We start from the raw sequence: 15334 nt of genomic DNA, 5'->3' as shown, positions 1-15334 counted from the left end.
CTGTGAAAATAGGCGAGAAAAGCATTACCATGGTGACCCTAAAGGGAAAGCTCCCCTCGTGGGCTTGTAAGGATACTACTACTACTACTACTACTACTACTACTACTACTGCCTCCTCCTTCTAGGGGAAAGGTGATTCAGAGAATCTCTAGTTTGGGGGAGAGGAATACCTTCAGAATGTGCCTCTTCAGCCTCCTCACCTGGGTGTCCATCAGACTCATCTGGCACGGCCCCAGCTAGGGCCTCGGCTCGTCCCTGGGCCAAGGCAGCCTGCTTCTCAGTTTCAGCTGCTGCCACATTCTCCAGGAAACGGGCTCTGTAGGAGAGCTCCCATTGGTACCCAATCCTTGGGTCCCCCTCCAACCTGCCTCCTTAGGGTTCTTGGGTCCACCCTTGCTGGCCAGCAACAAGCCTACTTTGCTCTAAAAACTGAGACTTGCTTCCCATGGGCCAGGACTGACAAATACCCTCCTCCCACTTACATCCATACACGGGCACACACAGCCCATGCAAATAGCAGCCCACACACTGAGCAGAGAGCATGGATTTGGGGCAGCTAGGTGGCACAGTGGATAGAGTACCAGCCCTGGAGTCAGGAGTACCTGAGTTCAAATCCGGCCTCAGACACTTAATTACCTAGCTGTGTGGCCTTGGGCAAGCCACTTAACCCCATTGCCTTGCAAAAACTAAAAAAAAAAAAAAAAAAAAAAAAGCATAGATTTGACCTGGGGGCCTGGGATCAAATCTTCTGCCTCTTGGTCACTTTGGATAAGTCACTTAGTTTGAGGTTTCCATTTCCTTATATTTTTGTAAAATGAGGGAATTAGGAAATCTTCATATTGGCTTTCTAAATAGAAAGCCCCCCCCCCCTTCTCATTTGCCAAGGACTCACAAGCCATCCTGTTCAACCCCTTGCTTCTGTCTGCAATAGCTCCCACACCTGCAATCCACTGACTCCTCTGGTCAGTGAAACAGTTTGACCAGATGGATAAACCCAGCCAGGATTTTTGGGATACTGTATTTAAAACATTTTAGTTTTTTTCTTTCAAAATGGTTCTGTATGATTAGTTTTGAGGTCTATAGTCTCTTGTTGGGTTTTAGAGAGCTAGAGGGCTAGCCCCTTCCTCAACACTTCAAATATATGTTTGCCACTCCCCTTCTGGGATAGCCCATCCTTAGCTCTTTTTCAGGCACTGCCTCCAAGCCATGAAGGCCTATTTTATGGTTCTTTCCAGTGTCCTCTTAAATTCTGGCCTTCCCTTTATCCCTAGGTCTCTTCTCTATCTGTAGCCCAGGCTATCCCAAATCTCTATTGGCCATTCAGCCAGAGAGCTGAGTAAGCCTTGAGGCCTGAACTAGTCTGAAGCTCTTCCCCACCATTCAGATTCTTCATCTCAGTATCAGTCTAGATCTCAATTGGAATATCACTGCTTCAGATTCAAAGGGTCTACTCTGATCCCAAGATCTTTTTCACCTGGGCTAGGGGGTATAGTTATGTTTTTGGGTCTTTTGAAGAGTGAGGAAAGGACCCAGATGTGGAATTGAGGGAGGAGGAATGACTTAGAGGAAAGGAGGGCTTCTACTTTCAGGGGGTAGGTACCCTGAGAATCCCTGTTGCACATGGAGAAGCAGTTCTGAAGCAGTGAGCACAAAGTCCTGAGCAGAGCCAGGCGAGGCCAGCCCTGCTCTGTACTTACTCAAACCTACTCAGCACAGGTGGGACCCCAGGGACAGGAGGGCTCTCAGGGGCCCTAGGGGAAGAGAAGTGTTCATCCTGCAGCACTCCTGGGGCCTCCCCTGATCATTCCCATCCCAAAATAGCTTAATGACTCATATACACACTGACCCAGGGAAGGACTCATCCCCATGAACCTCTCCTAAGCATCATCACTTCCACCTCCCCACACCTGGATCCCTGGTCCCCAGGAGACAAGGATGGGAGAGGGACAGACATGGGGAGGATGGGGAACAGATGGGTGAAGATGCTAGAACATGGAGAAAAGGGGGAACAGTAGAAATAGAGGTGAAAAGGAGAGGGGAGAGAGAAGGGAGAAGGGAGGGAAGGAAGCTAGAAGAGGAGAGTACAAGATGGATAGTTCAAGAGAGGCCAAAGGTTCTGGTCACTTACCAAAGAGGAACAGTTTGATGAAGTCTGGAAAAAGAGAGAAAAGTTGGGCAGGGGATGGCTTGAGGTGCCCAGGGAAGGGGGTGGGGTGTTCCAGAGAGGGCACAAAGCTGGGCTAGCAGAGGAAGAGAGCAAAAAGGAAAGGTAGAGAAGGGGGTCCAGGTCTGGGCAGCAGACCTTTAGGGACCAGCTTATACATTCCCAGAGGTTGAGAGGCTGGCAGTGCCAGTGGGCCAGGAGAAGGGGGAACCAAGGGAACAGGGGGTGCTGTCCCATCCCCAAGCACTTGACTTACTTATAGATGCTTCTTTCACCTGGTACATCTGGAGGGGGAACCACAGCGGGGCTGGGAAACAGAACCATTGATGAACTGAGGCAGGGGGCTGGGCCTATGGGGCTAGAATCAGGACTGTTGGTTATTATGGGTCCTGGTTTTTCTTCCTTCCTTCCCTTCTACCCTGTATCTGACCATTATTTACTGACTTTTCATCTCTCTTCACCTTCCCATCCCAAACTCCTCTTTGTCTACCTAATACTCCCTGTCTCTTGACTCTTCAGTTCTCTCTCAGGCTATTACCCTGGCACTAGCCACTCCCTCTTTTTTATTCCATCCCAACCCTTTGGTGAACAAGTTCAAATCTACACTGCTCTTTTCTTGAATCCCTGGGTCTCTCATCATTTCACCTGCCACAGTGACTCAACCTTGGATCCTGCCCAGCATCAGCTGCCTTCCCTTTTACACACATGCTGACTAGCATCCTATGCTCTTTTGTGGCCAAACTCCTGAAGATCATCTGATCTCATCCTTCCATTGAAATTATCAACAATCTCCTAATTTCCAAATCCAATCATTTTTTTTTCTTAACTTTCATTCTTCCTGACCTCTCTGAAGCTCTGACATTATTGATCATTCTCTTCTCCTTTATACCCTTTTCCCTCTTGGTTTTCAGAACACCAATCTGGTTCTCTTCCTATCAGTCTAACCTCTCCTTGGACTCTTCTCCATCCATATTCCATCACTTGATGATCTCATCAGCTCCCATGGAGTTTATTATCACCTTTAGGAGGATGATGTTCAGATCCACTTCTCTACTGACCTCCAGTCTCACATCTCCAACTGCCTTTCAGCTTGCTTGAAGCAGCTGTCTACTGGATATCTTAAACTCATATCCAAGATTGAATATATTCTCTTTCCCTCTAAAGGCTCTGCCTTTTCCCAATGAGGGCACTCACTATACATCCTCCCAGTCCTTCAGGCTCACAAGTTTTCAGTCATCCTGAGCTCTTCACTATCCTCTCCCCCAATCCAAGCTGTGGTCAAGGCCTGACAATTTCATCTTCACACCGTCTCTCAAATGTCCCCTCCCCCAGTTAAGGCCCTCACCCCTTTATGTCTGAACTATTTGTACTAGCCTGTTGGGGTGGAGAGGAGTCTACCTGCCTCAAGTCTCTTCCCTACTTCTGTCCAGTCTCTAACATTATTGTTTTCAAGCAACAGTCCAACCATGTCACCCTCATACTCAATAAACTCCAGTGGCTCCTCAGTGAGTCCAGAATCAAATACAAAATCCTCTGACATTCAAAACTCTTCATAGACTACTGCTCCATCCCTTCCAGTCTCCTTATACCCCCCCGCCACACACACACACACACACAAACATCTCTCTCAGCTCTGGGCATTTTTTGACTAGAATGCTCCCCCTTCTCTTCTGTACCTACTGACTTCCTTTAAGTATCAACTAAAATTCCATCTTCTCTAGGAAGCCTTTCCCAACCCCTCCTAATTCTAGTGTCTTCCCTCTCTTAATTATTTTCGGTTTTTCTTGTTTGAACAGATTTATTTGCTCATTGTTTTCCCCATTAGATTGTGAACTCCTTGAAGGCAGGGACTCTCTTTTGCCCCTTTGATCCATGCAATCAAGACTAAAAGAAGCAAAAGGCATCTCTGTCCTCTGAAGAGCTCATAATAAGCAAACAAAATATGCACAAACAAGTTAAATACAAGGTAAAGAGAAAATATAGAGAGGGAAGGCTGTAGAATAAGGCTTCTTGTAGAAGATGAGGTTTGTGTTAGAAGCCAGGAGATGGAGATGAGTAGGGAAGAGTATTCCAGGCACACTGAGAGATGGAGTGTTTGACACATGGTAGGCTCTCAATAGATCATATTCATATTTACTGGCTGACAATGATGCTCACTTACTGAGGGGGAGCTTCTACAGGAGGTGTGGAGGGAGGCAGGACCGGGCAGCTTGTCCTGGCAGGAGAACTGATTCCAGGCCCTGTCCCCTCCAGGGAACGTCGGCTCCTCTTTCCCTCCTCTGATGCTGGTTTCCTGCGCTCCCGCCGCCCGCCTGGTACCCCTTCCTCAGGGTCATCATCCTCTAGCCTCAGAGCACTCTGGAGAAAAAGAACAGCAGAAGTGAGGAAGGAATCCTGGGAGTTTTGTTGCCCTTGATCCCGATTCCCCAGTTTGGGATCCTTACCTCATAGAGGACAAGCTGTGTTCTGAGATCAGCATCTGTACCCGGGCTACCCAGGTGCTTTTGCACAATGCCTTCCATGCCCTGCTGTTCCAACGCATCCGTCATATCATAGAATGAGTCTTGGTCAGGAAGGGCTGCCAGTGTCTGTGAACACCACACGGAAGGTGAGGTTGGGCTCTCAGGTACCATAGAATTCTAGAACTTGATAATGTGAGCACTAGAGGTGGGTACTGGCACAGGGATGTATAAAGAAAATGTGTGGGGGGTCCTAAGGGCCATGAGAAACTTCATCAACCAACCCTACAAGCTTCTGCTCTTCCCCCCACCCCAGGTACCTTGTTAATCAATGTCATGATGAACACCAGAAGCTCTGGGTCAGCTCCATTCTTCTCTTCCAGGATGGACATAAAGATGGCCCATGGGTAGGCACCTGTGGAGTAGGTGAGAAGAGAGATCTATGGGAAGGCAGAGAAGGCCCAAAGCAAGAGCATGGGGACAGCAGCAAGGAGAGGGAAGGGTATCTGACCAGTGGCGTTGGCAACAGCGTTGACAGCATGGATGAAGAGCCGGGCATTAGTCTCTGCATATTCCACAAACACCAGAAGGAGCTTCAGGGATGTCTTTACCACCAGGCGAGACTGGGGAGAAGGAGGTGTCCAGTAAGTAGGGTCATGTTATTTACTGGTAGCTTCTCTTAGGCAGGGAATTATGGAACAGGAGAGCTCAGGGGAGACTGGGCAGGTGTCTAGTGAGTAGGATCATGTTATTTACTGGTAGCATCCTTTAGGCGGGGTACTATATAACATGCTTTGGGGATTAAAGGGGCTTCTCATAGAAGCAGAGGATGGAGACAGGGAATGTTTTATAAGGCGTCTGAGAAGGGAGATGCTCTTCTCTGGGATGAGGTTTTTCTCTCCAGAGGGATCTTTCTTGAGGGATGTCTCTAGGTGGTGAAATGAGGAGAAATTCTTCTGTTCTTCACCCAAGGACAGGAAAGAGAATATCAGTGTTATGACATCACTGAGATAATAGTTATCAGAGCTCCATGTTTTCTTTTTCAGAATCTAAACCAGTCAGAGCCAAAAGGGAACAACTCTTAGAACAACTCCTGTTATCTATCTCTATCTCATCTCTGCCATTCACTGGAGGAATCATACCAATCAATCAACAAAGATTTATTAAGCTAAATGCCGGACCCTTTGTTAGGTACTAAGGCTATAAATGCAACAAATGAAATAGTCCCTACTCATAAGTTAAATTAACAAGCATTTTTTTGACTATTAGAATTTTTTTAACAAGAAAAATTTTAAGTTTAATTTTATTTTGTTTTCAGTTCCATATTTTCTCCCTGCTCCCACCCCCATCCCCAACTGAGAAAGCAACAAAAACAAAAACCCCTGTTAACAAACACTTATAGTCAAGCAAAACATATTTTTGTACTGGCCAACTCCATAAAAATATATTTCAGTCAGCATTCCACCAAAAGGTAGGCAGCCTGTTTCAACATTAGCATAGTTAGTATATATTTTTTTAGGTTTTTGCAAGGCAAATGGGGTTAAGTGGCTTGCCCAAGGCCACACAGCTAGGATTTGAACCCAGGTACTCCTGACTCCAAAGCTGGTGCTTTATCCACTGCGCCACCTAGCTGCCCCGTTGGTATTGTATTTAAAGCATTTGTGAAACCACTGGGCCAAGTTGGGAATAAAAAGGGTTCTAGCACAGGAGAATAAATGGAACATCAAGAGAATAGGTACAACAAAAATTGATGGGATCAAAAAAGCTGCTGGTAGAGGGGCACATCAGGCAGAGGGCAAAGTTAAGACAAGGGCTAGAAGCCAAGAAATAGAATGTCCCATGAGAGGGAAATGCAAAAAATTCTTTTGGTTGAACTGAAGAATGCAATAGGAAAACTAAACAATGGAGCTAGAGAGTTTAGGAACCGGTTGTGGAAGTCCCTAAGTGCAAAGCAGAGACTTTTTTTATATCTGATTATAGAAGCAATGAAAAGCCATGGAAGCTTTGGGAGTAGGGGTCAGATTTGCCCTTAATGAAAATCCTTTTGGCATCAGTGTGGAGAGACTTAAGACAAGGACCATATAGGTGAGAGGTGAGGAGGACATGAACTAAGATGAGGGTCATATGAGTGGAGAGAAGGATCAGATGAAAGATGTTATGGAAGATCAGATTTGTCCGTGATTGGATATGAGGAAAGGGAGAATGAAGACTATAGGATCAAGGCAGGGTTAAAAAGCTCAAAGACTAGAAAAACAATGGTGCCTTCAACAGAAATAGGGAAGTATGGAAGAGGGATAGGTATAGTTTAGGATTTTGGACATATTGGGTTTAGAATGTTTTGAGGACATCCATTTTTTTAAATTTTTTTTTATGTTTTTGCAAGGCAAATGGGGTTAAGTGGCTTGCCCAAGGCCACACAGCTAGGCAATTATCAAGTGTCTGGGACCAGATTTGAACCCAAGTACTCCTGAGTCCAGGGCCGGTGTTTTATCCACTATGCCACCTAGCCACCCCTGAGGATATCCATTTTGAAATGTTTAAGAGGCAGTTGGTTTTATTGGACTAATGCTTAGGAGAAAGACTGGGGCTGGTTAAGTAGATCCAGGAACCATGGGCATAAAGATGATAACCAGAATCCATGGGAAGTGCTGAGGTCACCAGGTCAAAAGACTAGAGGATTTAGGACTGAATTTCTATTGTGTGTGATCTGGACAATGAACTAATGAAGGAGACTGAGAGATAGAAAAGAAAGAACCAGGAGGAACCATGTAAGGAAAGTCAAGGGAAGAGTATTCAGAGTGGTCAACAGGGTCAAATGTAGCAGAATTAAGCATCTGAAACTATTATACCTCCCCAAATTTTGAATCCTGAAATTTCCCTCTGACCTATCATCTCTGCCTCACTCCTCCTGGTTTCATACAATCCCCTACATCCTTCAGTCCCACTTTCTCTGTATTCCCAAGCTACTGTTATGGATTCATTTTTCCTCCCTTTATACTTTTTGCTTTTAATAACTAGCTCAATAAAGTTCATGGTCCTCTCCTCTTGAACTCTCTAATGCTAGGTCCCACCACCACCATCTATCATCTACCTTTTCTATTTTTATTCCTAAACTATGTTTTTGATCTTGGGCAGGTAGGTGGCACAGTGGAATATTCTAATCTGGTCTCAGATACTTCCTAGTTATTTGACCCTGGATAACCTATTTAACCTGTTTGCCTCAATTTTTTCATCTTTAAAATGAGCTGGAAAAGAAAATGGAAAATCACTCCAATATATTTGACAAGAAAATCCCAAAGGCGGTCATGAAGATCATACAAAATTGAAATGACTAAACATTTTAAAATTTTAAACACTGGGGTGGCTAGGTGGTGTAGTGGATACAGCATCGGCCCTGGAGTCAGGAGTACCTGAGTTCAAATCCGGTCTCAGACACTTAATAATTACCTAGCTGTGTGGCCTTGGGCAAGCCACTTAAGCCCATTGCCTTGCAAAAAACTAAAAAAAAAAATTTAAATACTTAAAATGTTTATTAAAATGGATCACTTTTAGCATTTATACTTCATGCTGAGGGGAATTTTAAAAACTCACATACAAAAGTTACAATCAATTTGTGTCTGCTGCTGGTATCAGCCAGGAAGGACCTACTTAAATATTCCTGGAGGATACTGGAAGACAGTGCTGACAAGGTCTGCTACAAATTCCAGTTATTCGTCCTTAACTGTTCTTGGGGATGTAGGTATTCCTCAGTGACTGATTTTCTCTAATAGTTTTAGAGTTGGCAGAGAAGTGGAGAGAAGGAAACATTTGAGGGTTATTGTGAGAGGTAAAGTCATTTAAGACTTGGCAAATGGGGGCGGCTAGGTGGCGCAGTGGATAAAGTACCAGCCCTGGATTCAGGAGTACTTGGGTTCAAAATCTGGTCTCAGACACTTAATAATTACCTAGCTGTGTGGCCTTGGGCAAGCCACTTAACCCCATTTGCCTTGCAAAAAAAAAAAACCCTAAAAAAAATAGTTGAAGACTTGGCAAATGATTGGATGGAAGGAGAGGAAAGAATCAAGAATTATGTCAAGACCTTGAGGATGGGTGAATGAGAAGTGATGGTATCCTCAGTCTACATAGGGAAGTTGGAAGGAAAGGCAGGAAAATGTGATGAATTCCATTGTGGTCATGTTTGAGGTGCCATTGAGACCTGCAGCTAGAAATGTCTAATATATCATTGGGACAGTGCAACTTGGACTCAGTTATTTATTTCATACTATTCCCATTCTCATACTCCTTGAACCAATCATATTGGACCACTAGCTGTGCTTTGATCTTGTCTGGTCCTCAGTCATCTTTGTACCTCTACATATGGCTCTCCTCTTGCCAGAAAATTTTTTCTCCCCATCTCTGCCTGCTGAAATCCATTCCTTGCTCTGAGGCTCAGTCAGAAACCATTTCTTCCAACTTCCAGCTAAAAGTACTTTCCCTTTAGAGCACTTTGTTTAGATTTCTGCTTTTCTTCTACATTCCAACTTTTACACACAGGATTGGATTACACAACATGTTTCCCATGATAAGTTCCTTGAGGGCAGAGAACCTAATTTCACAGGATCTTCATTGCCTTGAATTGAAAAGCGATTTTGGGAAAGTCTTTGGAACTCCATTGAACACTGGTTGTTATAACTGGAAGGACCTGAGTTGGAGATGGGCCTTGTGAAGGGATGCAGGTTCTGCCTTGTGAGGATCCTTCTCTTCTTTGGAGTTTATTGAAGAGGAAGGAATGGCTCTCTGTTCTCCTGGCCACTTAGACCCTTCCACCTTCTAAGTCAGTGATGTTCATAGATGTGATTGTGGACTTCTTGGAGGAATGGCACATATTAGCTATTCTCAGAGAGAGCTGCAACATTGGAATGGATGCTTCCAAACCAGATAGTATCTATTACCTGACGTGAGGGCAAGTACCTTGGATGAAAGTAGGGGAGGTTCAAAGAAAAAACTGCTTTCTTCAGTACCATGTTCCTTTTTGCTACTTCCTCCTTCCCTTCACCTAGTTTCCTTCCCCCATCAGATTGTAAGCTCCTTGAGGGCAGGGACCTTCTTTTTTACTTGTGTTTGTATGCTTAAAACTTAGCAAAGTGCTTGGGATACAGTGAGTATTTAAGAGGAAACTGAGGCAAGGGTGGGAGGGGAGAGTGAGTTATTCAAAGTGGTTAGTCCTGAAAGCCGAATCAGAACCTGGATCTCCTGACAGCCCCCCACCGCAATTTTTCTTTTTTCTACACTGTAGTCACTTACACTGTTCAGTGTTGGCGGCCTTCAAAAGCAGAAAAGTGAGAGGGGGCACTTTACTCACCATGCTGGCGCAGAGGGTGTAGAGCCACTGTACAGTTTCACTGTGCTCCACCACACCCAGCATCCCATCCACAAACAGCATCACTTGGCCCAGGGCTGGAGGAGAGAGGGGGTCAGAAGTCAGTATGATAAGGGCCAGAGTCCTGGCAGTCAGCCGATCAGTCATCAACAAGGATTTATTAAATGTTTACTGTGCACTAAGCACAAAGGAAGGTTAAAATAGGGTTTCTGTCCTCCAGGAATCTAATGGGAGAAATAACATGCAAACAGCTATGTCCAAATATGATATATATATATATATATATATATATATATATATATATATATATATATACACATACATACAAGGTAAAGGAAGGAGGGGTGGGATGTGCAGGAAGGAATTAGGAAAGACCTCTTTCAGAAAGTGGGGTTTGAACTGAGTCTTAAAAGGAAGCCAGGAAGCAGAGAGTAGGAAGGACAGAATTACAGATGTGGGATACAGCCTGTGCAAAAGCCTGGAGGTGGGAGAGTGGAAGAATGTGTGTGAAGAACAGTCAGGAGGTCAGTGTCACTGGATCACAAGACTATGAGGGAAGAGTAAAGTGTAAGAAGACTAGAAAGGAGAAGAGACTAGGTTATTAAGGGCTTTAAAGACCAACCAGAGTGTGGCCAGGTGGGAGACAACAGCAGCCCTGGAATGAGGGCAGTGATGGGGCAGGCCAAACAAGAAAGGGCCAACTCGGGCCTTGACCAACCTCGGAGAATATAGCTCTGATAGTTGTGGTCTGCAGCAGCCCCTACTCGGATCAGACAGCTCAGGCCCTCTAAGTGCACAAACTCGGGTACCAGGTCCTTGTCCTCCTAGAGAGGCAATAGAGGAGGGGCTCAGGGGAGGGTACCCCAAGGTGCCCCCTCCCAGGCAGGCCTCCTAGTGACCCCCCTCACCTGGAAGATCTGCTTTAGGGAGAAGAGTGAGCGTCGCAGCTCAGGGCCACTGGATCTATAGAGCTTCTCTGCAGAAGACAGACATATAGTAAATTCCACTAGGTAGCCTTGGGCCCCTGCCCCACTCCACCCCCATAACCAGAACAGGATGTCAGATATAGACCTTCCCTTGCCCTCTTTGAGTACCCAGTGAACCTGGAATAGTCACTCAGACTTAGAACCTCCCACCCCGATCCTAGCTACACAGTAAGCTGACTGCAAATTCATCCTTACAGCCTTCAGAGGAAGGTCCCCCAGTCCTGCAATCATCCTCCCCACCTCCCCAAGACCTGCTGTCTTCATTCTCTTTGAGCAATTCCTGGGGTGACTCCCTTTTCCCAACTTGTAAGTTAGCCTTGCCCCAGGAAAGTCAGAGCCATATTTGGAGATCCGGATTCATACATCCTGCTTCTTATCTGCCTGGCCCAGGCTCCCTGTTACCCCCTTCCCCCTTCCAAGGAAATGGAGAAGACTCCTGGAGAATTGTGATGAGGGTAGGGACTCACCTAGGATGGCATGGACTCGAATGGAGAGTTGGGTGCGCAGGATGAGGGTGGGTTTCCTCCCTTTGCTAGGTGGAGAGCATAGATTTAGAGCAGAAAGGGCCCCTTAGTGATTACTTGGGCCAACCTCATTCTATAGATGGGGAAGCTGAGGTCCAGAGAGGTTATGTGACTTCCCTGGGATCACACAGCTAGTAAGTAATGACCAGAGGGATGTGAGCTAGGACCTCTGAATAAATCCAGTACTCTTCACTGTACCACAGATATTACCATTTTTCCTGGCCCTGCCTAACTAATCTCAGTCCTAAAAGTCCACCTCCCTCCAGACATCCTTAAATAAGGATTTCCACATTCCAGCCAAAAACTCCAAGGAGGAAAAAGTCCAATTCTTCTCTCTCTCTCTCTCTCCCTTTTCCCCTCCCTCTTTCTCTCTCTCCCTTTTTTTCTCTTTCTTTCTCTCTTTCCAGTTCTCCCCATCTCTCTTGCTCCTTCTCCCTCTCCCATTATGTTTTTCTGATCTTGGGGGAGAGGTGGGGCTGACAGACAAGGGCCCCTTAAGGGCAGAGAAAGTTTGAGGATTTGGGTAAACACAGGTATACCAAGCATTCCATTACCTATTTTCTCCCCAACAGGGGTCCCAGCTCATTAACTCTCCTCCACAGACTGGACCCTTCCTAAGGCACTGCAGGGTTGGTTCAAGGGGTACTTTGGGGGGAGAGCAATGGGGACACCCCAGTTCCCTGTGTCTAATTTCTTTCCTTCTGTCTAGTTTCTTTTCTTCCCTTCCCCCTCCACCCATCCATATGTCCAGAATGTCAGGAAGGGGGAGTGGGCAAAGAGAAGTGTTGGCCAGTTGAGAAATATCTAGGACTCAGGTGAGGGAGGAAGTATGAAGAGGATCCCTGCAGGAATGAATGAGGCTGCTCCACCTTGCCCAAGTCTCTCTGGGAAGGAATCTTAGGCCCTAGCGTATAATAAGAAAACAGGGGTGTCAGCAGCCCAGAATTGTACCTCTACATCTACCATTAACCAATCTGCTGAATGATCCATGGGCCTACTTTTCTTTGGGCCTATTTCTTCTTCTGTTAAAAGGAGGGATTTGGACTAGGTAACCTAATAGGCTCTTCCAATTCTAATCCTTGTTTTTATTTACTAGTTTTGTGACCCTGAGAAAGTCATTTAATCACTGAGTCTTTATTTCTTCATCTGTAAGATGGAATTGGAAATAATTCCACTGCTTCCTTGCTCTTTGAACCTCAAAGTACTAATGAGATATAAAGTTATTATTCTTTATCTATGTACTTGTGTTTTTGTCTAACCACTGTAGGAGGAGGGAGGAGATGAGGAAAGGAATGAGCCCCTCCCTGGCCAGTTCCCTGCCCTCCCTGGGCCTCAGGGGGGAGCAAGGGAGCAGGCATAGATGCCAGTAGAGATCACATGGCTAGCCTTCTGCTTTAGGGGTGTGTGTGTGTGTGTCTGTGTGTATGTGTGTGTGTCTGTGTGTGTAAATCAATGTAGGGAGGGAGGGAGTTTGGTAGTGCAGTAGATAGATAGAGCACCAGCCCTGGAGTCAGGAGACCTGAGTTCAAGTCTGGCTCAGGCACTTCATTGCCTAGTTGTGTGACCTTGGGCAAGTCACTTAATCCCATTGCCTTAAATACATTTTTTAAAAAAAGAAAGGATAGGGCATCTTGGAGGTAGCAAGTAGCAGAGATGGCATTGATATTCTCCCATAGCTTCTCATTCTCCGCCCCCCCAACCCAAAGGTGGAGATAAATACCAACCCAATCTCTTCATAGAAGTCATCCAACATCTCACGCTGCTCTTCAAGGGACAAATCCGGGTCCAGATAATATCCAGATGGGGACACTTGCAGGGCACAGTCTTCCAGCTGGAAGAGAAAAGGCTGTTCTTGGTGACTATTTCCTTTTTTACTGTCAAGGTTTCACATGGGAACTCCCTGAAGACTTTGGCTCTCTTCCTGTACTGATAGCCCACAGGCAGGAGCTCAGTAAATAGTGACAAAACATTTATATGGATTTTATAGCTTACAAAATACTATCTTCACCCTTCTTCTTCCTGCAGAGCTCAGCTCAAGGTTGCTTCTATCTGACACTTGGCCTGATTCCTCAATGGTTGGTATCTCCCACCCCACTGAACAACTTTATTGTATATGTGTTTTTGCATAATTTTGTATCAATGTATGTTGTTTCCCCTGATACAATATAAACTCTTTGAGGACGGAGAGGGCTACTGGAGATTGTGTCATTTTTGTCTCTGAACCCTCACTGACCAGGGTCTGATTCTGAGTACTGCTTAACAAATCTTTGTTGCTTGATAATTGTATGCATTTGATAGATTAGGAGGCTGAGGCCCAGAGAGCAACTTGCCCAGGACCCAAGAGCAAGCACCAGAATTGGATCCCAGTTGTGGCACCAGTGCTTTCTGCTATAGATACACTTCCTCTTTTTGATAAAAATAAAAACAGGATGAATCTTGCTTGCTTCAATAGCTACCATTAGCAACATGACAAATCATTTCTTTTCTCTAGGTCTCAGTTTACTCACCTGTAAAATTGGGAAGGGGGGCACTTGGGTTCCATGACTTTTTAGGTGTCTTTTAAATCTTGTGATTTTGAATCACTTAATTTTCTAACCTCAATTTCCCCATCTGTTTAGTGGGAATGACTTTCATCCTACCTAAACTGTGACAAAAGAGTTTTATAAAGATGAGTTATTATTGATACTATTATTGTGGTGGTGGTTATTATTAAGAAGAACCCAACTTCTCTAATTTGCCACCATTCTATAGGTTGAAGTTGGGCTTATTATAGGTTGAAGTTACTCTGCCAATTTAGTTCAGGAGGGGAATGGGAAACAAACTAAACTCGAGGGGATCTGAGTTAAAAGGGACTTCTGAGCTCACCTCCAAACCCCTCGGAACAGCCCAACCCACAGGACACTTAGCTGTTGATGGACTCGAGCCAGACTGTCTCATCTAGTCAGGATTCCTTCTCCTCTTCTGTAGTTATGTCCCTCCCCTTTCTGGCTCCTCATTTCTTCAGTTTCCATGCCTAAGCTCTGACAAGGTGGGGGGAGGGGGCAGGGATGACTGGCAAAAGGGAAGAAAGATGGGGCTGAGTGTTCCTTTTTCCTGACTCTCAAGAGGACCCATTGGGAGGTGCCCTAAGACCCCAGCTACATCACTCTAAGAGTGGTAACACCCTCCTTAAGAAGGAAACATAGCTCGTAGAGGGAGCTGGAGAAGGGCAGCCAAGTGAGTGAGTTTCTAGTTCTCAGTGCACGCTAAAACAAGGTAAGCCCAGTGGTATGCTGGATAGAGAACAACAGAGTCAGGAAGACCTTGAGTTCAAATCCCATAACAGAATAATACCAACTGTGTGTGACCTTATGGAAATCAACTAGCCTCAGTTTTCTTATCTATAAAATGGAGATAATCATAATGCCAGACTCCCAAAATAGTGAGGATAAGAAAGATAATATTTTGCAAATCCCTTGCAAACCTTAAAGTGCTATGTAAATAGCACTATTATAATTAAAAACAGAGCCACACAAGCAAGATGTTCTCAACAGAGCAGTGGCTATGGGGCAACAGAATGATGATGGGGAAGAGATAGAGTATAGTAGGGAATCCTGGACCTTAGGAAAGGAGATGCTGTAAAGGATAATTAAAGCCCTTCACTGGTATCTGGGTGAGGTGCATCTAGGTAAGGTGGATCAACTGTCTATTGATTCTAACTTTGTCCCCCTCTTTTGAAAAGTTTTTACTTCCAAGATGGTGTTATAAGTCTGGAATTATACTATAGGGGAATCACACTGGGGAAGGCAGATTCACCAAAAGAACCAGCTATTTGACTTCCTCACAACTTTAAATTATTTTCC

The 15334-nt window shown here is 45.2% G+C and overlaps 1 protein-coding gene across 3 annotated transcripts in view; it reads right to left on the bottom strand.

Annotated features, from left to right (window-relative positions):
- The window catches only part of FHOD1 (formin homology 2 domain containing 1), a 34286-nt gene that overhangs the window by 7784 nt on the left and 11168 nt on the right, over positions 1–15334 (bottom strand). For 2 of the 3 annotated variants that reach the window (XM_074202536.1, XM_074202549.1), the window contains exons 2-14: positions 13217–13323; positions 11436–11500; positions 10891–10958; positions 10701–10806; positions 9965–10059; positions 5135–5246; positions 4944–5038; positions 4609–4752; positions 4326–4522; positions 2421–2522; positions 2129–2152; positions 1698–1751; positions 201–316 (exon numbers count right to left, since the gene is read on the bottom strand). In XM_074202536.1, coding sequence (XP_074058637.1) covers positions 201–316; positions 1698–1751; positions 2129–2152; positions 2421–2522; positions 4326–4522; positions 4609–4752; positions 4944–5038; positions 5135–5246; positions 9965–10059; positions 10701–10806; positions 10891–10958; positions 11436–11500; positions 13217–13323 — 1285 coding nt within the window. The remainder of the gene's footprint in view (positions 1–200; positions 317–1697; positions 1752–2128; positions 2153–2420; positions 2523–4325; positions 4523–4608; positions 4753–4943; positions 5039–5134; positions 5247–9964; positions 10060–10700; positions 10807–10890; positions 10959–11435; positions 11501–13216; positions 13324–15334) is intronic. The other variant, XM_074202544.1, reaches the window with a different exon arrangement.

This window comes from Macrotis lagotis, chromosome 1 (assembly GCF_037893015.1).
Source record: "Macrotis lagotis isolate mMagLag1 chromosome 1, bilby.v1.9.chrom.fasta, whole genome shotgun sequence".
Lineage (NCBI taxonomy): Eukaryota > Metazoa > Chordata > Mammalia > Peramelemorphia > Peramelidae > Macrotis > Macrotis lagotis.
Note: the sequence above shows the minus strand (reverse complement) of the source record. Positions and strands in the feature narration are given on the sequence as shown.